Source organism: Balaenoptera physalus (genome assembly GCF_965194825.1).
Source record: "Balaenoptera physalus genome assembly, chromosome: 11".
In the NCBI taxonomy this organism is placed as follows: Eukaryota; Metazoa; Chordata; class Mammalia; order Artiodactyla; family Balaenopteridae; genus Balaenoptera; species Balaenoptera physalus.
This window is the reverse complement of record NC_138896.1, coordinates 89,259,868-89,281,470: the sequence shown is the minus strand read 5'-3', so window position 1 is coordinate 89,281,470 and position 21,603 is coordinate 89,259,868. Positions and strand designations below refer to the sequence as shown.

The window sequence follows — 21,603 nt, the reverse complement described above, 5'->3', positions numbered from 1 at the left end:
CCCTTTGCTCCTCGGCAGGGAGCTTCATGGTTGTGATAGCCCTCCTGCGTGTGGGTCCCCGCACCAGGGGTGTGGGGTTCTGACTAGACCACATCTCTGCCCTTCGTACCTGCCCTTCGTGGCCTTTTCTTTATAGCCTCAGTTGTAGAAAATATGTTCTCCTAGTCTCTAGGTCATGCTCAGAAATAGTTGTTCTATAGGTATTTGTAGTTTTGGTGTGTCCATGGGAGGAGGTAAGCTCAGGATCTTCCTATTCTGCCATTTTATCCAGAACCAACATCGCCTCTGTATATTTTAAACTTCTACAGGAGCTCACGAATCATAACAAACTCTATTTATACTGTCTAGTTTAGAATATTTGGATATAAAAATCTTACATATCTAAATAATGTTTTACAATACTCAAAGCACTTTTATCGATGCCTGGAAAGTACAGATAGGGTAATAGTTCCTATTAGCATCTGTCTCTTAGTAAAGGAAATATTAATACCTTATCATAAACTAGCTTGTTTTAAATTTTGTATATGGGAAAAATCCCTTTTGGCCTCTACCCTATGGGTACCCTATGGGTTTGGTCAATATATTTTCCATATACTTGTGTATTTAAGTAAGACAGGTCTGTAGAAAATGTGGTAGATTTCAGTATGAATGTGTTTTACACAAATGGCTATCACTCTGGATATTTCTTAATCCAATGTGCATTATTCCTATTCGTATTAGGCTGTGGAGCTCTTTGTGTGCTAGTACCTACTGACCTGTTTTTTTAATCACTCCACAGCACCCATTATATTGGACAGGTTATAATTTATTTATCTGTTCTTCTACTGAAAGACATTTTGGTTATGTCTGTGGCAAAGGAAACACACTCACAGGGTCCATGATTTCCCTAGTGCAGAGGATCAGTAAGTGATGGAGACCAATTATTTGGTGTCAGAGCAGAGTCTGTACAGTAGAATTTCTCTGGTGATGCAAATGTTCTTTCTGTATATCTCCCTATCTATATGGCATGATGTATGTGTCCAGTATGATTGGTTGCCGCTAAGCACAGGTGGCCCTTGAGCATTTGAGATGTGACTAGTGTAAATTTACATGGGAACTTGTGACTAGAAGCTTCTATATTGGGCAGTGCAGGAGAAGCTTTATGTAAATCTGTAACTTTAGTGCAACATTTGGTGGCCAGAGCATACCAAAACCCTGAAAGATGGGATTGTAATTGTGTCTTCATATTTGTGTTCCCTGCACTAGCATTGCATGGCAAATAGTCGGTGCTCAGTCAATGTTTATTGGCTCAAAGTCACGGAGGAGGTGTAGGAAGTTGTAGTTTAGGCTCTAGTTAGGATGTATGTCTGTTTTCATATCTCCCTGATCATCTGTTCCTTACCTGAATATGTTTTGATTAGGGCTTTTTAGCTTTACCTGCTTAATCTTTATCCCATAATAATTATGCAGTATCATGCTGCTAATTGGCATGTGGGAAGTCCTAGTCTCTGCTGATATGTTCCTTTTGTCTTATTTGTCACTAAGAATAGAGAGGATCTAAAATATAAAATTTACTTGAATTTACATTTAAATTAAAACCAAGGCGAGAAGACATTGGGGGGGGCACTTATTAATGTTGGTATAGACAGACACTGGACTATCTTTATGCATTTTTGTTAATCCACACCACAGATACTTATCTGGTGTTTTTTGTTGCTCTTCCATAAAATCATAGCTTTTACTAGTTAAAAAGGGAGAAAAAAATAGCTTTTTTTTTCCCTCCCATCAGGCTTGTTATAATTAACTTATGAAATCCCCCTGAATTATTGAAATGTGTCTGTAATACACATTTGGGATTTGGGAGAAGGGATGGGGAATTGTTTGATTAAAGCTATGATTACTTGGATCCTAAAACAGAAACTATTTAGCTGTTAAGCATTCTTGCTTTTGACTCGTCTACTGGCATAGACAAGGCTGTTTTGTGGTAGGAACCGTATTCTACACATTTATCAAGAGAGAATGCTGAATCGTTTTAGGATAAAATGAGATAAATGTGTAGTACAATGAAACTTAGTTTATTTTGTCAAAGTGAATGCTTTCTAAACATCGGTTTTAAAAAAACTTAATAAGACGAAAGCCTAGAAATGGAAGACAGTTACTTTTTAAAGCTATTTTTCTTTTCCTTTTGATGATGCCCAAATATCTTTCCTGAGATGTCAGATTTCGCTTATTTAAGGACAAGAGTTACTGTGTGTATTGCAGACATCTTTCATGGCTTTATGGATTGTGTGGTGAGAGGCAGGGTCTGTCTTTACGTTGTGAGTTCACAAGGTTTTGTTACCAGTTATGTTCTCTGTGCCACCTGACAGACGAAGCAGTTTTCTGAGTTCTTCTCAGTGTTGGTCAGGTAAATGACAATGAAGTATTCTTTACAAAATACTTTGGAAGGACATGCCCCTTGCGTATGTTTGTTCATTTATCAAGTTTTAATTTAGCGCATTTGTGCCTGGCATGTCCTAGATGCTGGAGGGTAGCATAATAATTAGACTCAGGTCCTGCTTTCAAGGAGCCCAGAGTTTACTCGGTAATTAAACTCTAGTAAATGAAGGGCTCATGGAGAAAGCAGAAGAGGGGTCAGCAGTGGTGCCCATGAGAAGCCATCGGTCTGACTTTACCAGGTAGGAAGGAGCTATAGGGAGGGCAGGCGTGCAGAGCACCTGAGAATGAAGGGGACAGCCTTGGGAAGCGGAATCAGCTCGTCCGGCTCAGAAATGGTAGAAGACAAAGCTGGAGACGTAAACAGAGCCTGGGATATTAAAGGCCTTAGAGCAAATCAAATTTTAGGACTTACTGCCTGCCTGCTGGGAATTTGTATTCAAGGAGAATGGATGAAGCAGACTCTGCCGATAAGAAAGGGTATGAAGTGCTAGGAACAAAGTGCATATAAAATACCCTGAGGTTTCTGAGCAGGAAAAATGTGATCTCTGAATCTGACAGGTCACATAGACTGTCTGTCTGCGTAGTGAGCCCAGGATTAGCCAGGATTTGTGTGTGTGAAAGAGAGATACAAAGGTTAGACTTGTGGAATTGCCCACAGTGGAGGGAGGACGGAAGGCATGGAATGGAGGTGGCATGATGATATTTACCATGAATTAGTACTACTTTCACCAGCCAAAGCTTTGATGAGGTCTGATGAACTAGCATAGCCTCTCATGTTGGGCCGAGTACATCTAAATCATCACCATAGATAACCACAGATCAGTGTTTCTCAGCCGGGGGTGATTTTCTCCGCGCACCCCGGGGGACATTTGACCATGTCTGGTGACACTTCTGGTGGTTATGCTGGGGGAAGAGGGTGCTACTGGCATCTAGCAGGTAGAGGCCAGGGATACTGCTGAATAGCCATGGTGAATGCACAGGATAGACACCCCCAGTGAAGAATGATCTGGTCCCAAACGTAGGTCAAGAGACCCCGCCTTAGCGGTGTCTGCCAAATGTGCATGTGCTTGTGTGAGAGGGCATTTAGCTGGGAAGACAAACCTGGATCACGGACGAGTAGTCTGTACGTCCTCATCCCCAGCCTCCCGCCGTACTCTGTGCAGATAACAATACTGTGTCATTTGTGAAATGTGGGAACAAGGAAAAGCTTCCTTAAAAAAGTCATAGTCTTCTCCCTACTGCTTTTATGCATGTTACCTGGGTCAGGTTGGAATGGCTTCTTTTCTTTGAATAACCAGAAATATAAATTGGCAGGGCTTTCCACCTACCTACCTATCTATCTTAAAGGTTAATAAAAGTTAATAAAAAATGGCTTAATTTTTAAAGAACACAGTGAGTGTCTTGAAATAACAGTGGTGAGAGCAAAATAGCTAAAGATACAGTACGTTAAAACCTCAGAACCTATGCTTGTGACTGTTCCCATTTTCTAGATGATATATATTCCCAGAAGATGTGTTCTCTGTCTGTAGTTTCAGGGTAAAAATACACTTTTCTTTAGAAAAGCCTTAAAGCTGTGTAAATACAACCACGCTAAATCCACAAAGGAGATGCCAGCTATTGAGAAGTGAGCCTGTTGGTCTTATTCGAAGGCGGGCTTATCTAAATAGCTGTATAAATACATATTGTGTTTTATTTAATAGAGTGGTATTTATTTGGGACAAGGGCTAGAAACAAAAAACCTCCATCTATTTCATACAACAGAGAGTAAAGAAAATGCACCAGGAGCACAATAGCTACTTAGTCACCTTACATTTTCACCTAAAAAACAACATTATAGAAAGTACTAGTTGCCTGTCTTTTTTAAAGTTCGTTTCTGCATAAAGCTAGAAATTCGTTAGAGCTCGGCAGCTTGGAGATAGACAAATAGGGATATTTTGTATTTTCCTAAGGCAGGGGGCTTTTTAAAGAATTTCATTTTAAAAATAGAAGTGACAAGACACTTTCTCATGTAAAGTATATTATGGTATTTGGCACCAGGAAAAAAAAACATGTATGCCTCCTACAAACTTATTTTCCTGTGGAGGCAAGACTCAGTTAAGTGGGCAGATGTTCTCAAGAGTTATTTTAATAGAATCCTACTTCTGAGTCTTTTGTCTCAGCTCATAGCCCTACCCCGTATGCACTCAAAGCTGGAAACTTCCGGGCTGTTTAATCACCTTAGTCATTGTCGGGTCAAACCCTCTGTTGGTTTTCAGCTTAGCTGGGAGTTCCTTAGTCAATCCTTAACTCATAAAGGAATTTGAAACCTGTATTTTGGCCACTGGGATGGCTCTTATCATGTCTCTCTTTTCTGAAAGAACATTTGCGATTAAGTCTTTCACGAAGAAACTTTATCTGGATAAAGTGTCTACCCATAGGGCTCCTCACTCAATGTATTCTATCAAATATGAACATGATGTCTTTTTTACAAATAGAAATATTTGAAATTCCAGGGCAGCCTGCTATTTTAAGGAGTCTATTGTGAATCTGTCTTTATCACTCCGTATTTCCCAACGAAATGAAAGGACAGCGGTAAATAGTTTCCAAAGGGCTTGATTGTGTACGCTTCCTTCTTGTATTTATTTAAATAAATTATTACACTTAAATCCTTAAACAAAATACTAGGCAATGCTCTAGTTGAGAATTGGCATATTTTTCTGTGATGAAAGCCTGAATCCATCATTTTCCCCACCTCAAGCTCCTTTTCTAGATTTGGCATCCGGATTATTTCAGATTCCCCTGAGTCCAGTGAGCAGGTACCAGCGTTCCTCTGCTGTGAAGCTGAGATAATATCTAATTCAATCTATTTCCTCTGCGGGGAGTTTATTCCCAGATTTCTCCCCTCACTCACACCTCAGTTGGTCTTCCCTGTCAGGCACCTTTTTGTTCTAAATTCTTTCATCGTCCCTGCCAGACTCACCCTTCTAGGGACATAGGTTTCCCTGGCTTGTTGTACTACCTTGCTCAGAAACTTTCCATGGCTTCCCACTGCTTAGAGAATCAAGTCCTGATTTGTCCTTGACAGTCCCTAAAGTTTGTTTCCCAGACCGCCTTTCTCAGCTGAACGTCCACTGTTTCCCTGCTGACCCCTCACTTGAGCCACGTGGGTCTCCTGGCTTCCAGGTGGCCGTTCACTGCCCCTCCTGCCTTCACCTGGACAGATCACTAGCCATCTGTCAAAGCTTCTTTTCAATCATCCATGTAGCTCTGATACCTGTCAAGAGTACATAGGTTTCCACTGCTGAGTGGAAGAAAGTTTGTCTAAGGAACAGTTTTAAAGACTTTTTAAAAAGTATCTCAGCTTCACTTTCACCTCTGTGCAAATATAACTAAGCTCTGTCAACGTTTATATAACTTTTCCAGTCCTGCAGATGGCATTTTAAATTGAGGGCTGGGAACCACCTCTTGTTTATCTTTATATCTACTTGGGGCCAAACTAAGGTACTCAGAAAATACTGAATGACTGGTCGGCCCTATGAAGATGGTCAGTTTTGTGTAGCACTTATTAATCTAAACTATTACTGCAAATTGTGGTATAAGTAGAAAGACTGATGGATACAGAGTCTCGATTCAAGTATTACTCACTTTGTGGAAAGCTCTGGTTTTTGTATCTGGAACCCTCTGCCTCCCCTTCTTGCTTCTGAAGGTTCTTGGGACCATCACAAGGGAAGAGTACATAAAAGTGCTTTGAAAAATGACACAGCTCCGTACAATTGTAAGGTGAAACCGTTGTGATGTCGGGGGCTGAAAAGAATGTAACTTTGTCAGACATGGCCCCAGTGTGTCCGTCCACTCAAGTGCAGTGTCAGTCTCTGATAAAATAAATAACCCATTTAGCTACGTGCCTTTCTCAGTGTTGGCACTTCCTGATTTAAATAGCACTTGGTTATTCTAGATCACAAATCTGCCTGACTCATGTACTATTGGTTTGGATGGGACTCATTGGATACATAGCTCAGTATTTGGCCAGAATCTGGAACGGTGGCTGCATGTGGAGAAAATACAGTATCTGGTTACTTCAGCCAATAATGGAACAATCCTATGCCCTCATCCTGCCTCATCGCATTTGCCTGACAGGACGAGAGTTTTGAATGCACTGGCTTCCTCCATTACCTACTTTTGTCATTGCCTCTATTAGAGATCTCTGCTGTGAGGAAGTGGGTATGTATTAAGTGTTGGCAGCAGCGTTAGATTGCCTCTGTTCAAATGCTGCTTGGCTACTTGGAAAAAGGGTGACTCTGGGCCACTCACTTAATACCACCAGACCTCAGTTTTCTCCTCTCTGTAAAATGCAGAAAAAAAAATAACCACTTTGAACCTCAGAGTTGTAGTGAATTTGAAATTAGCAAATGCAGGCAGGACATCTGGCCACGTGTCCTGCATTCAAGAAAAAGTAGCTCTTAGGATTTACAGTCATACCTCATTTCATTGTACTTCAGATACTGCGTTTTTACAAACTGATGGTTTGAGGCAGTGGTCTATCAGTGCCATTTTTCCAACCGCCTTTGCTTACTTTGTGTATTTGTGTCACATTTTGGTAGTTCCTGCAGTATTTCAAACCCTCCACTGGCAAAAAGAATATGACTCGCTAAATGCTCAGGTGATGGTTAGCAATTTTGAGCAATAAAATACTTTTTAATTATAGTAGGTACACCGAGGTTTTTTTTTTTGTTTTTTTTTTTTAGATATAAGGCTATTGCACCTTTAATAGACTACAGTGTAGTGTAAACCTAACTTTTCTAGGCACTGGGAAGTCATAAAATTGGTGTCACTTACTTTATGGTAGTGGTCTGGATTTCTCCAAGGTGGGCCTGTGGATGCCTGCTTTTTCTTGAACTTTAGTTTCAGACTTCTGAGGCAGTGGTAAAATCCATCGGGGTATAATTGTTTTTTTTAGTCAATGCGTTACTGTTTCGACCCAAAAAAAAGAAAAAAAAAAACAAGGCTAAACTACCTCCACCCCCAATCCACACATACTATCCCCAGCTTTGGAGCTTTGTCCTATACCAGCCTGCAGGGGGGGTTCACCTTTAAAAATCAATCAATCACAATCTTTTTCGTCCTTTGAAATCTATGGGAATAACCATCAAGGTGTTGGTTTTTTCTTAACTTCTCTTCATCTGCCTGCAAACCCAGAGATCTGGGGTGCTAGTTTCTGATTCAGGGGCTTAAAACATCAATCATTTTATTGGCAGACTGCTGTGGGGATGGTGAGATGAAGAGGAAAGGGAATTCACAGGGAAGCTAACTGACTAGTCGAGAATGTAGGCATGTGAGGGGGTGGCCCGCCCCTCCCATCTTAACTTGCGTCTAGTAGTTGACTCAAGTGGTTACTCACCTCCTGGAATGGCGTGGAGAGATGAGGCACCCTGTGTGCTGAAAATGTTGACTGTTCTTAGTCTCTGCTGTTGAAAACAAAGAGTATCAAACACAACTGCAGTATCCGCATCCACCAGTATAACCTGCAACCAGAGATGGAGACCACGATAATAGTGAACATTTTCTGACAACATAGTGACTGGTCCAAAGTCAGCCAAGACTTTCACACAGATTGGCTTTATCCTCTTGCCATCTTCTGGCAAGGCTCTGTTTTTATTCCCATCGTACAGATGAAGAAACTGAAGCTGAGGGTAAAAAAGCTAGTCCAAGGTCCTTCAAAAAAGGTAGCACAGCCAAATTCAAACCCGGGCAGGCTTACTGCACAGTGTGAGAGCTCACTAACTACATCATCATCGGTTAGCCAACTGCATAAAAAGAAATAATTTTTTTCTGTACAATATATGGCTGATTCTTTACTTACAAGATTTCACCATAAGCAATCTTGGAAGCCAGTGTACTCATCAATGTTGAGCTTTATGTTATCTGTATTTGGAGGAAGAAACAATGTCCCAAATATTATTTGGCTTTGTCTTCCAGCTTCCATTGTGATTCAGAAATGGTGGTGCCACATGAATCCTTGTTTGGAAGGAGAGGATTGCAAAGTGCTGCCAGATCACTCAGGTTGGTCCTGTAGCAGTGGCAATAAAGTCAAAACTACAAAGGCAAGTATAGACAAAACCCAACTGTAATTTACAATCTCAGTATATCATTACCTGCGGGGTCTCCCCCCCCTTCATTTCATCCTGCCATCAAGAGGACAGCCTTCTTTTATGTTGATAAACCTGCTTGGGCAGGGCCCCTCTATGACCTTGGCCCTTTGAAAAGCCCATTTCTCAGCACCACCCTTAGTTTCAGATTTTCTAGAGCAGTGATTTGGTGGGGAAACGCATTATTTTAGGCAGGGCTACTGAATTCAGTTCAGCTCCTTCACGGGCCGATTTCAAGTAAAGGTTTCAGAGTTGACAATCCCGTGTATCAAAACAGTATGGCAGGAATCCACCTCCAGATGATTTACTGAAACAGAAAGACCTACTGCCTAAGAGGAGACTTAATGGTTGAAGACTCTAATTCAAGCCTTGTGAGTCAAAAGTTTCCTCCCCAAATCATCCTCTTTCTGGCTCTGAAAGACTCCATTTTCCACCCAGTTCTTGAGCCAGAAATTTAACTTCTTCCTCATCTCCCCCTGTCCAGTCTATTATTTTTGTCTTTGGGATTGTTACTCCCAAATCCCTCCACGATTCTGTGTCCCCGTAGTTACATACCCCGTGAGGTCCGCCATTGTGTCTCATCTGGATGACTGAGGTTGCGGCCTCACATCCGCTCTTGATTCCCTCCCAGTCTATTCTCCACAGGATGACTCTAGTCGTTTTTGCGAATTGCAGATCTACTAAGCTAGTCACCTCCACATTTTTCAGTGGCTTCTCTGGGTTCCTTAGCTAGCCTCTGCTTCTCTGCCCCTAGATAAATAACCTGGCAAACTACCTACCTCCCTTCATTCTTTCTGCTCCAACCGTCTCGGCCTTCTGTTAGTCCTTCTTTCTGTGGCGCCTTTACAGTTGCAAAGGAATGTGCCTTCCGCCTTTCTTTTCTAGTTCACTGTTATTTCTTCAGGGAATCCTTCACTGATAGGATTCACGCTCCCTGTATCTCTGAGCATGGTACTATAGTTACATTTTACAGGGAGTGCTACACTTATTTGCTTCATACTGACAGCTTTCTGTTTAGGAGGAGAGCTGTGAAGTCAGGGCCCCTCGCTGTTTTCCTTACCCAGATCGTCCCAGAGCCAGCTGAATGTCTCCGCGACTATTGCTCGAATGGAGATATTAATAAAACCGGTCATTCTAGGATTCTAATGAGCTAGGCACACTGGAATGGGATGTCTGTTTAGTTCTGGTTGCTGTGTCAGCTTTGGCCCCTGAGGAGGTATAACATCTCTTGAAGCGTTTCTCATCTTGCTTACAGTTTCCCCTTTATGAGTATTTGGAATTACTTGCGCTCTCAATCATTTTCAACCCCTGAGGTCAAGAGCAGGTGAGTTCTCCTCCTATGTGTGTACGTGGGGTATTATAATAAACAAGATTTTATAAAATAAATATTTAAATATGTCATTAATAAAAGATTACCTCTACAACATACGATTATAAAACAAGTTTTATAATACATTTTAAATGTAGATTTTAGCTGATATTTGTCATACCGCAAATTACCAATAGTATATAGTAAGTGATTTGATTACTTCCTTATTATCTAGGTAAAATAATTTCAAAATCAAGACCATTTTAACATTAATTGCAATTATCAACTAACGTGTCCTTGTTAGTGATAGCATGATAACTAGGTTAAATGACCTGATCTATGCTTTTATGTCCAGGGCAGTAGAAGCTCGTGGAGGTTGCTGGAGGGGGAAGGAGGTTGGCACTGCCATCCTTTTTATCAGCTCTTCTTCTAACCAACTCCCCATACACTTCCAATCTGTGTAAACCCAAGTGTGCTTGTTAAGCAAATCCCGCCTTAAGATGATTCCACCATCCTTTCCCAATGCGCCCCTTTCGAGCCCTTCTTCCCTCACCCCCTCCTAAATCAAAATCTTGGAGTGGCCAAAGGAGCCAGGGTCTTAAATCCATCAATGATAAAAAAAAAATGTCCTTCAATGTGTTTCTTGTCGACTAGGAAATTACATTTTGCAAGATTATTCCTGTACTGACTCTTACATGTAAATATAAAATAAGAACACGAGCACCAGCCAGCTGTGTTCCAGAAATGAATGTGTCTAAGGGGTCCCCTGCTCCAGCAGCTCCCTCTCTATTTATGTGCCGAGAGCGAGGGCAGTTGCAGGAAGCAAACCTTGAGGGCCATTTTGGCTCTGTGTGCTGGGGGTTAGAAGTTTGCTCAAGCTACATGCTCCACGGTAGTGACGTTTCATTTAGCACTTGGGAAAGTTGTAGAAGTATAATACAGTTCCCCCAGCCCTCATAATACGTAGCTACTTTTTTTTTTTTTAAAGTGATACAGCACTGGAGGATAATCTCTAAGTCATAAAACTTTCTTTCCTTTATTAATCCAAGTCAGTGTGACTTGAACTATATAAAACATTTTACGTCTTTTATGGAGCTTCTGTACATAGAGTGACTTCATTTGTGGAGCCGTGACTGGCTTCAGTGAAGAGCTTGGTACTCACAGAAGCTGTACCTTAACATCGACACTGGACCTTACACCCCAGGTGAGACAGCAGTCCTATAAAGGTAGAACAATTACCTCCCTCGAGGGGGTTATTAACTATATAACCAAATAGTCTCCATTGTCCTTAACAGTTGATGCACAGCAGTATCAAAACACAGAAAGCCTAAAAAATCAGATTATCTGCAGTAAGCCATCTAGGCCTGAATTTTATATTCCACTTAAGTGCAAATGTGACAAAGTTAGCAGTCAACTTGAGATATTAATTAATAGCCTTAGATGAAGATGATAGGAATGCGAGAGGAGACAATTCCCTAACCAGGAAGGTTGGCATTGACTTTATTCCGCTGGTATAGTTTTCAGTATCCCCAGAGAGGGGGCAGCTACTGCTTTGTGGGAAAATATAACTGACTCTCTGTCATCCTGCCTCAATTTTCCTTAATTCACTCCTGAGTTTTATTACCTCCACCCTGCTAAATGTGCTAAATCATTTCTCCCTATTTGAGTTGTATTAAGGCTCCTAACACGTGTGCAATGTCCTCTTAGCACCAAAGGCAATGACTTGCCCGGGCTTTTTGTCCTTTGCAAATGTAAGCAATTCACACTGAATTTTGAGAAGTTTTAGATTTTTAAATGTTCCTGATTTTAAAACGTCTACTAAGAGTGAAGTGGTATGTGTTTAGAGCAGTAATTCTCAATGAGGGGCAAGTCTGCCCTCAAGGGGACATTTGGCAACGTCTGAGGACATTTTTAGTTGTCACACATCGGGGAGGGGGCTTGCCATGGGCATCTTGTGTGGGTAGAGGCCAGAGATACTGCTCAACATCCTAAAATGCACAGCACGGTGCCCACAACAAAGAGTTATATAGCCCCACACGGCTGTGGTGCTGAGGTTGAAAAACTGTGCTTTCTAGAATAGGGTCGTTTTCTTTAGTAGCTGTTTGTAAGCGTCCTACCTGATTCTTTCTTACTTCCTTTTGTTCTTCAAACTTTCTATTACGTGTCCAGTTGTTTTGTTTCCAATATTTCGTACTGGAAAACCTAGAGGTAGGAGGTAAGAAATTAAACAACAGGCTTTCTCTTCAAAACCTCCCTCACCCTCAACATCTAAGATGACCAACGTCCTTCTAGTATCTTCCTCACATGACTCAAATCGATACCTTTTTCCTCTGTCTCTTGGACTACTGCGACAGGTCATCCTCTCTACCACAGTGTTAAATTACTTAATGGTATCAGTGGCTACAGGAAAATCATCATGGGAACTTGTCAAAAACAAACTATTTTGAGCCTCATTATAGGATGTTTCTGGATGGGGCTTAAAAAACCATACTTTGAAGAAATTGTTCTTAGGGTGATTCTGACGAGCAAGCAGTATGCCGGGCTCCCTAGTTTTCTGAGCTCCCCACCTGCTCTCTGTTCTTGCCTTTAACTGGCCTTTACTCTGCTTTCTGTGCCACCAGGGTAAACTCCCCGCCCAGGTTCCTCCCTGGTGAGAGACCAGCGATAGATTCCCCTTGGTAACTGGTAGAAAATATAGAGTATAAGCATCTTGGGATGGGCTTTCACGGCCGCTCACCAAATAGGCCATGTATTTCCATACCCCATGGCCTTCCTCCTCATCTCCTCCCACTTCTAAAATTTTACCTGTCTTTCAAGGTCTAGCCGAGATGACTCCTTTATCCTGAACTCTTATCTTCTCTGATCCCTAGAGCCAGAGCCTGAACTCCTCAGGGTACCCTGTCACATGAGACTGGAGCTAATAGCGACACGATAGCAACTGTTTATCCACCAAAATAACAACGAACCTTCCATATACAATCAGCACAACAAGTATTTCAAAAGAAACTAAATCGGAAAGTATCAATGGCTTATCATCCGACCTTCAGTGCAGAGAGGCTCCAGAACAAGCTGGGCATGGAGAATGAGCTTCCTCTCAAATAAGATGCTTTTGAGAATTACATCCTAGATGTAGATTGATAGTTGGCTGGCTATAAACATGGTTGGGTTTTAAATAGATGCATGAAAGAAAGATCCAGAAAGAGCTAACATGACAAGAGCCACCATTTCCTGAGCACTAACCTCGTGTGCTTTTCATTCCCTTTTTACTACAACTGAAGGGGGCCGATGCTACTGTCCTCCACTTAGCAGATGAAGAAGCAGCTTAGGCGGACAGAGAGTCCCTCCCAGCTCAGAAAATGACCAGCTTCATCATCTGGTCGCTCAGGCCAAAGACCTTGGAGTTGTCCTTGCTTCCTCTTTCTCTTACACCCTTTATTTGTCACAAACCCTGCCGCCTTCCTCTTTTATCACTTCAGCCAAAGGGAGCCCTTTAAGTGGATAGCCTGGCCCTGCCTCCCTTGTCTCATCTTTCCGCCTCAGTCAGAAAAAGGCCGAAGTCCTTGCATTGGCCCTTGCGTTGGCCCTTGCATTTACCTCTCCCTGGAAAGTTCTTCCCCCAGAGTCAGGGCTGGCTCCTTTCCATCAAGTACCTCCGTAAATACCTCCTTCCCTGACAACCCTCTATGAAACACTAGGCTTCTCCCCTCCCTGCCCCAGTATTGGTCTCCAGAGTATTGCTTTACTTTCCTCCATAGCTCATATCACCTGCTGACATACTATTCACCTATTTGTCCAGCCCTTTTCCTCTAGAATAGGAATCGGCAAGCGATGTCTTGCAAGCCAGATGCAGCCTTTAGCTCACAGGCCATTAACAACAACAACAAAAAACAGAGGAAGAAGGAGCTTTACGTTTTAAATGGTTGGGAAAAAAAAAGCCAAAGGAATATATTTTATAACACATGAGAATTATATGAAATCCACATTTCGACATCCATAAGTAAAGTAGTATTGGGATAAAGCAATGCCCATTAATTTATGTATTGTCTATGGCTGCTTTCGTGGTATAAAGGCAGAGCTGAGAAGTTGTGATAGAGACTACATGGCCTGCAAAATGGAAAATATTTTACTGTTTGGTCTTTTAGAGAAAAAGTATACCAATCCCTGTTCTAACTAAGTTCTATGAGGACAGGGATTTTAATTTTGTTTGCTATATAGTCTTTCCCAGCACAAACAAAAGAGCAATTATAGTGTAGAATACATCAATCAAGGCCGTCTGTCAGTTAAAACATATCTGAGGTTTGAAAAAATACCTGATTGGGTCTAAAGCCCAGGCATGACGACTGTGTGATCAAATAATATAATTTACTTTAAAAGTATTTTGATGGTGTAGACAGGTTAAAGTATTATGTTTTTATTTATGTATCCCCAGCTGGTGTATTGATGATCTAACCTGTACAATTTCTTACATGATGAAATCAAACTATAGAAACCGCAGGCCTGTTGCCTTAGATCCTAAGCCATGATGAGCCTGGGTGCTTCAAAATGGAAGAAACAACACACTTTTTGATGGATGTATGTTTCCAGTAAATACAGTAGTTTAATAAAATGACCTATTTTTGAAAAAGAAAGTTAATGTAAGTTAACAACCTTAAAAAAAAAAAACGAAGAAAGGCAACATTCTGATCTTGACATACGCTGATTTCAATCAGCATTCATTTGGATATATTTTAGCCCCATTAACAAAGCATGCTTAGCATGCATGAGTTAACTTGATGGGCAATGAATGTACCTAATCTGATGGGATTTTTTATAACTCACCAAGATACAGAGCTAGGGCGCTAATACCATGTTGTAGAAGGCTTTGGGTGTGTTTTTCTTTGCAACCTAAAAGCAAGACAAGTAAAGAAGAATTTGATTTGAACAGCTGATTTGGCGAAGTTGGTTACTGATAAAGATGCCCACTATTAAATTCTATGCATGTGACACAGACAGGGATTTATGGGTCCGGTAACAGGGTTATCTTTGGTGGGTATGGGGTGTCGAATGCTAACTTTTAAAATTCATTTTAGGTAACGCGGTAGCAAAGAGAGAGGTGTGCTTCAACCCTGGAGGAGCGACAGGATGCAGCGATCTCTTGTTTGGACTGCTGTCCTGGACTCTTTGCAGGAAATTGTCTTGGATTTCACCCACATCACATTTGCATATCTGTGCTCTGAAGGGTGGCATTTACTTAACTGTCCCAGCCTTCTCTGCTTCCTGATTTTATTACAGTGAATTATACCTATGGGCTGCCGCACACACAACTGACATCCTATCTGGATTACTAAGGAACATACCTCCAAGAAACTCTGGAGGAGCAAACTAGAGGTTTCAGAATGGATCACCTCTGAAGGAATACCGGGTCTTCAGTTTCTTTCTACATTTACAAAGGAGCACGGACCTGTTTCCGAGGATCTCATTCTCTTCCTCTCTTGAACTTTACTTTAACGCAAGGGCTGAAGGAAGTCTGAAAGGGGTCCAAAGGACAAAACATTTTGGCATATATAGATTAAAGAACTCTGATTAACTGGTGATGAAAATTTAGTTTATAAACCTGGAAGAATAGAAGGACTTATCCTGGGGTTGTTGTGTGTGCAGTTGTATTATTGCTTTCGACGATCTAAAATCTTTGCATTAGAGGTTCTATTGGCAGGTTAGCAGAAATAAAATGCTCCCATTTTAACTTCTGTGCGCCGTTTTACCGAGCACGAAGGAAGGGTATCAATTCCAATATTTTATAACCAAAGCTCTATCAATCATGACATATCCACAACAGAAAGAAAACCTGTTGGGATTTTTATGGCTGCAGTGTAGTCAGAGAGGTAAATCAATCATTGAAAATATAAAACAGTTTCTGTTTAGATCAAGGGTGATTTCTTAGATCCAGTTTATGGCAATTATATTACAGTATTTTGTTAACTCCAAGACAGAAGCCTTTAAATGCAGAATTTTTAGACTGTGATTTATTCCTAGCTCCTTCCCTACTTATGTGTTACTCATCTTCTTTCTTTAAATGTAAGTAAAACCTGAGTCATTTTTTTCTTGGTTTAATGATTTTGCAGCAGACGTGTCCCCACATATTCGCAGATGCTGTCATGCAGAAACATTTTACAGATGAAAAGTAAGTGACCCAGATTTTAAATGCATAATGTTATTAAAACACATACCATTATAATAATATGGCATACATTTTACATACTAAGAAATGCCAAAAACATACTTTCTGCGCTGTTGATTATCCGTGTCCTTTCACAGTTACAGGGGAAAATAATACTATCATATTGTTTGTAGCAGTAACAATTACATCTATTTGATTTTATTCTTGCAGAAGGAATGGGATGAGGTGATAGCTATTTGTTTGAATTTGACTGACTAGACGCTGACCAGAATTGTCACTCTCATGTTAGTAAGTAAAAAATTCATTTTACTGATGGTGTATGGCGTATATACGTTTCTGTGATTATTTTATGCCTTAAGACTTGGTGTTAACATTCTTAGGCTTGCAAATTTTTATTATAAATGTGAAAAACAACTTTACACAAAGTTTCATGTTGGGGATGTTTACTATGGCAAACTTGGCATTTATATATAGATTACTACTTAGTTTCTTCTCCCAAACCTATCTAGCAGTAAGGAGAATTTAAAATGTAGGAAGATTTTATTAAGTTGAGGCACATTCATGATGTTCTACGTGTATTCTGCTGCCTTTAGTGTATAAGACCTTCCGCTGTAAGAAAGCGAGTTAAAAAAAAGAGAAGATTTTATGGCACATGAAATAATGTCTTAGTTTTTCAGCCACACATCTGATCTTGTACCCCAAATAAGATCAAGTAAAAATGACACTGCTTCACCGTGAGGTTCGTTTCTAGGATATAAACTACTACCAGGGAATAAATAGTCCATTTGGGAAAATGGCAGGTGTCAAGGCTGCCATTTCATCCATTATTGCTTCCAAGTGTTCTTTTTACCTAGTTCACAAGTTAGCCCTGAAATGGGGCTTTCTTTGAGAAGCATTTTAATGTTATCATTCCTTTTCTTTTCCTGTAGGGGAGTAGATAGGAGACTTTCCTGTATTTTTACAAAATTTAAAGCAAAGATACCAAAGGAGGATATCAGCCATGTCAGGCTCAGGCCCTCTGATTGTGGCACATGTGGTCTCAATACCCGAGAGACATTCAATTCTTATATCTTAGAACTTTCAGCTGCCCAGCTAGGCTGTGGACTCAGCCAGGGTCTCTCCAAAGCAACCTGCGACCTCCTTGATTTTTTAGAGAACTCTCTCAGGTTCCGATCTGCTGCTCTAAAACATATATACCCTTTTAGCACACACGCTTGGAAAGGTGGAACTCTGTTCACACTTTAAATTCGACAGCACTTAACAAACCTTCCCAAGACCCCTCGGAGTTGTTGGGGAAATTGTCCACCCTTATACACACAAACGTATCTATCTGACCCTTTGTGTACTATACTATTGAATTTCTACTTGAGTTTAAAAGAATAACTGCATTCTTTTTTATTTATTAAAAAAAGACTATTGGAAACCCACAGCTAACATCATTCCCAGCAGTGAAAAACTGAAAGCATTCCCTCTAAGATCAGGAAAAAGGCAAGGATGTCCATTGTCACCACTTTTATTCAACATAGTTTTGGAAGTCCTTCTTTTTCAGAGAAGAAAAAAATAAAAGGAATCCAAATCAGAAAAGAAGACGTAAAAGTGTCACTGTTTGCAGATGACATGATACTATACATAGAAAATCCTGAAGATGCTACCAGAAAACTACGAGAGCTCATCAATGAATTCAGTAAAGTTGCAGAATACAAAATTAATACACACAAATCTGTTGCATTTCTGTACACTGTCAATGAAAGATCAGAAAGAGAAATTCAAGAAACAATCTGATTTACCATTGCATCAAAAAGAATAAAATACCTAGGAATAAACCTACCTAAGGAGACAAGAGACCTCTACTCTGAAAGTTATAAGACAGTGATGAAAGAAATTGGAGATGACACAAACAGATGGAAGGATATTCCATGTTCTTGGAGTGGAAAAATCAATACTGTGAAAATGACTATACTACTCAAAGCAATTGACAGATTCAGTGCAATCCCTATCAAGTTACCAATGGCATTTTTCACAGAATTAGAACAAAAATTTTTCACAATTTGTATGGAAACACAAAAGACCCCAAAAAGCCAAAGCAATCCTGAGAAAGAACAATGGAGCTGGAGAAATTGGACTCCCTGACTTCAGACTATACTACAAAGCTATAGTCATCAAAACAGTATGGTATTAGCACAAAAACAGAAATATAGATCAATGGAACAGGATGAGAAATCCCAGAAATAAACCCATGCACCTATGGTCAATTAATCCACAACAAAGGAGGCAAGAATACGCAATGGAGAAAAGACAGCCTCTTCAATAAGTGGTGCTGGGAAAACGGGACAGCTACATGTAAAAGAAATTAGAACATTGTCTACCACCATCCACAAAAGTAAATGGACCAAAGCCCTAAATGTAAGGCCAGACACTATAAAACTCTTAGAGGAAAACATAGACGGAACAGCCTTTGACATTAATTGCAGCAGTATCTTTCTTGATCCACCTCCTAGAGTAATGAAAATAAAAACAAAAATAAACAAATGGGACCTAATTAAACTTAGAAGCTTTTGCACAGCAAAGGAAACCATAAACAAAACAAAAAGACAACCCACAGGATGGGAGAAAATATTTGCAAACATAGTGACCAATGAGGGATTAATCTCCAAAATATACAAACAGCTCATGCAGCTCTATGTCAAAAAAAAAAAAAAAAAACCATCAAAAAAGGGGCTGAAGATCTAAACAGATTTCTCCAAAGAAGACATACAGATGGCCAAAAAGCACATGAAAAGATGCTCAACATCACTAATTATCAGAGACATGCAAATCAAAACTACAATGAAGTATCACCTCACACCAGTCAGAATGGCCATCATCAAAAAGTCTACAAACAATTAATGCTGGAGAGGGTGTGGAGAAAAGGGAACCCTCTTGCACTGTTGGTGGGAATGTAAATTGATATAGCCACTATGGAGAACAGTATGGAGGTTCCTTAAAAAACTGAAAATAGAAGTACCATACGACCCAGCAATCCCACTACTGGGCATATACCCTGAGAAAACCATAATTCAAAAAGAGTCATGTACCAAAATGTTCATTGCAGCTCTATTTACAATAGCCAGGACATGGAAGCAACCTACGTGTCCATCAACAGAGGAGTGGATAAAGAAGATATGGTACATATATACAATGAGCTATTAGTCATAAAAAAGAATGAAATACTGCCATTTGCAGCAACATGGAAGGACCTAGAGATGATCATACTAAGTGAAGTAAGTCAGAGAAAGATAAGTATCATATGATATCACTTACAGGTGGAATTTAAAAATTGATACCAATGAACTAATTTGCAAAAGAGAATCAGACTCACAGGCTTAGAAAACAAACTTATGGTTACCAAAGGGGAAAGGTGGGAGGAGGGATAAATTAGGAGGTTGGGATTAACATATATGCACTAATATATACAAAATAGATAATCAAGAAGGACCTACTGTAGAGCACAGGGAACTCTACTCAACACTCTGTAATAACCTATATGGGAAAAGATTCCGAAAAAGAACAGATATCTGTATATATAGAATGGCATCATGTTGCTGCACACCATAAACACACACAACATTATAAATCATCTGTAGCACCCACCCCCAATTAATTAAAAAAAATAAAGACATGCCTACCCTACTCCCCTCAGGCCTCAAAAAACTGGGCGGCTGTCACATCCCTGGAGCCTGAGCAGGCTTGGGGTCTAAGGACTGTCCTGGTTCTAAGGGAACTGGGGAGGATGTGCCAGCAAATGAGCCCCCCCTTGGACCTGGAGTGCCTACTTCCCTCTGGATGGTACCACAATCTCCAGATCCAGATGGGCCCTCCTACAGCTAAAGCAAGCCCAGTGCACGCAAAGGATGGTGGAGCCTCTGGGTTGCATTAGCTTTGAAATGTCCCCAGGTCTCCATGTCTCCTGGTGGTGGGGTTCCCACCCTCCAGCCTCCTTCCTTAGAGTCCCCTCACCTGCACAGGACAGCACCTTTGCCACAGCGGTTATGCAGGGTTGGGATTTTCCCCGGGGCAGGGTGGGTGGTGAAAGGCAAGGGGAAAGAAGTAACGAGACACAAGCCCTTGGGTGTTTGTGCTGGCACCTTCAACTCTAAGTTATAACCCAGGAACGCTAAGGCTCTGGTTGCCTGAGTAACCAGAGTTGGGCATAAAGAAATGCTGCCGCCTTGTGGCCATTTTCCATAACAACAATTTCACACTTCAGAGTCACAAGGCCTGCAGGGCTGTAAAGGACACCTGCGCTCAAGAAATGCCCTGGGGTAGGTAATCCAAGAAGAATTCAAAACAGGGCTGACTTGCCAGAAGCCAATTTCAAGTGGTAAATTTTACTCAAACGATTTTTTTTAAAAAAGCACATGAAAAGATGCTCAACGTCTCTAATTTTTAAGGAAATGCAAATCAAAACTGCAAATCAGAATGGCCATCATCAAAAAGTCTACAAACAATAATAACTGCTGGAGAGGGTGTGGAGAAAAGGGAACCCTCCTACACTGTAGGGGAAAATGTAAATTGGTACAGCCACTATGGAGTTTCCTTAAAAAACTAAAAATAGAGCTACCATTTGATCCAGCAGTCCCACTCCTGGGTATATATTCAGAAAAAAAACATAATTCGAAAAGATACATGCACCCCAATGTTCACTGCAGCACTATTTACAATAGCCAAGACATGGAAGCAACCTAAACGTCCATCAACAGAGGAATGGGTAAAGAAGATGTGGTGCATATATACGATGGAATACTACTCAGCCACAAAAAAGAAGGAAATAATGCCATTTGCAGCAACATGGATGGACCTAGAGATTATCATACAAAGGGAATTAAGTCAGACAGAGAAAGACAAATATTATATGCTATCACTCATATGTGGAATCTAATTTTTTACAAGTGATACAAATGAACTTACTTACAAAAGAGAAACAGACCTACAGATATCGGAAACAAACTTACAGTTACCAAAGGGGAAACATGGGGTGGGGGGAGGGATAAATCAGGAGCTTGGGATAAACACATACACCCTTCTATACATAAGATAGATAACCAACAGGGACCTACTGTATAGCACAGGGAACTCTACTCAGTATCCTGTAATAACCTGTATTGAGACAAGAATCTAAAAAAAGAATGAATATATATATATATATGTATAACTGAATCACTTTGCTGTACATCTGAAACTAACAACACTAAGTCAACTATACTCCAATAAAATTTTAAATAAAAAACAAAGAACAATTAAAATACTGTTGGCCTGGGATAAAATGACTAAAAAATTGAACTGCTCATTACTATGACTTAGACTGTAAGCAACTATAAGGTTCCATATACCGCTGTGCACACTGGCAGAACACCAGCCCTTCTCCACATAATTTTTAGTTAGAGGCTGCATAAGGGCAGATGCATCCCAGGTATACGTTACACGGATTTTGAAGGTTTCCTGAAGATGCAGCGACACTGAGCCCATATTCTTCCACGTCAATGCTATTGGGTGGAGGGGAGACGGCAGCCCCTTCGATGGGTATGCACAACCCACCCCCCGGTCCAATGCCATGA

General features: G+C 40.6%; 1 protein-coding gene across 1 annotated transcript in view; it reads left to right on the top strand.

The window, feature by feature from the left end:
* TAFA4 (TAFA chemokine like family member 4) overlaps positions 1 to 16,945 on the top strand; it is a 121,302-nt gene extending 104,357 nt beyond the window's left edge. Inside the window, exon 3 of the mRNA XM_082412476.1 lies at positions 8,374 to 16,945. Coding sequence (XP_082268602.1) covers positions 8,374 to 8,525 — 152 coding nt within the window. The 3' untranslated portion in view covers positions 8,526 to 16,945. The remainder of the gene's footprint in view (positions 1 to 8,373) is intronic.
* The last annotated feature ends 4,658 nt before the right edge of the window (positions 16,946 to 21,603 follow it).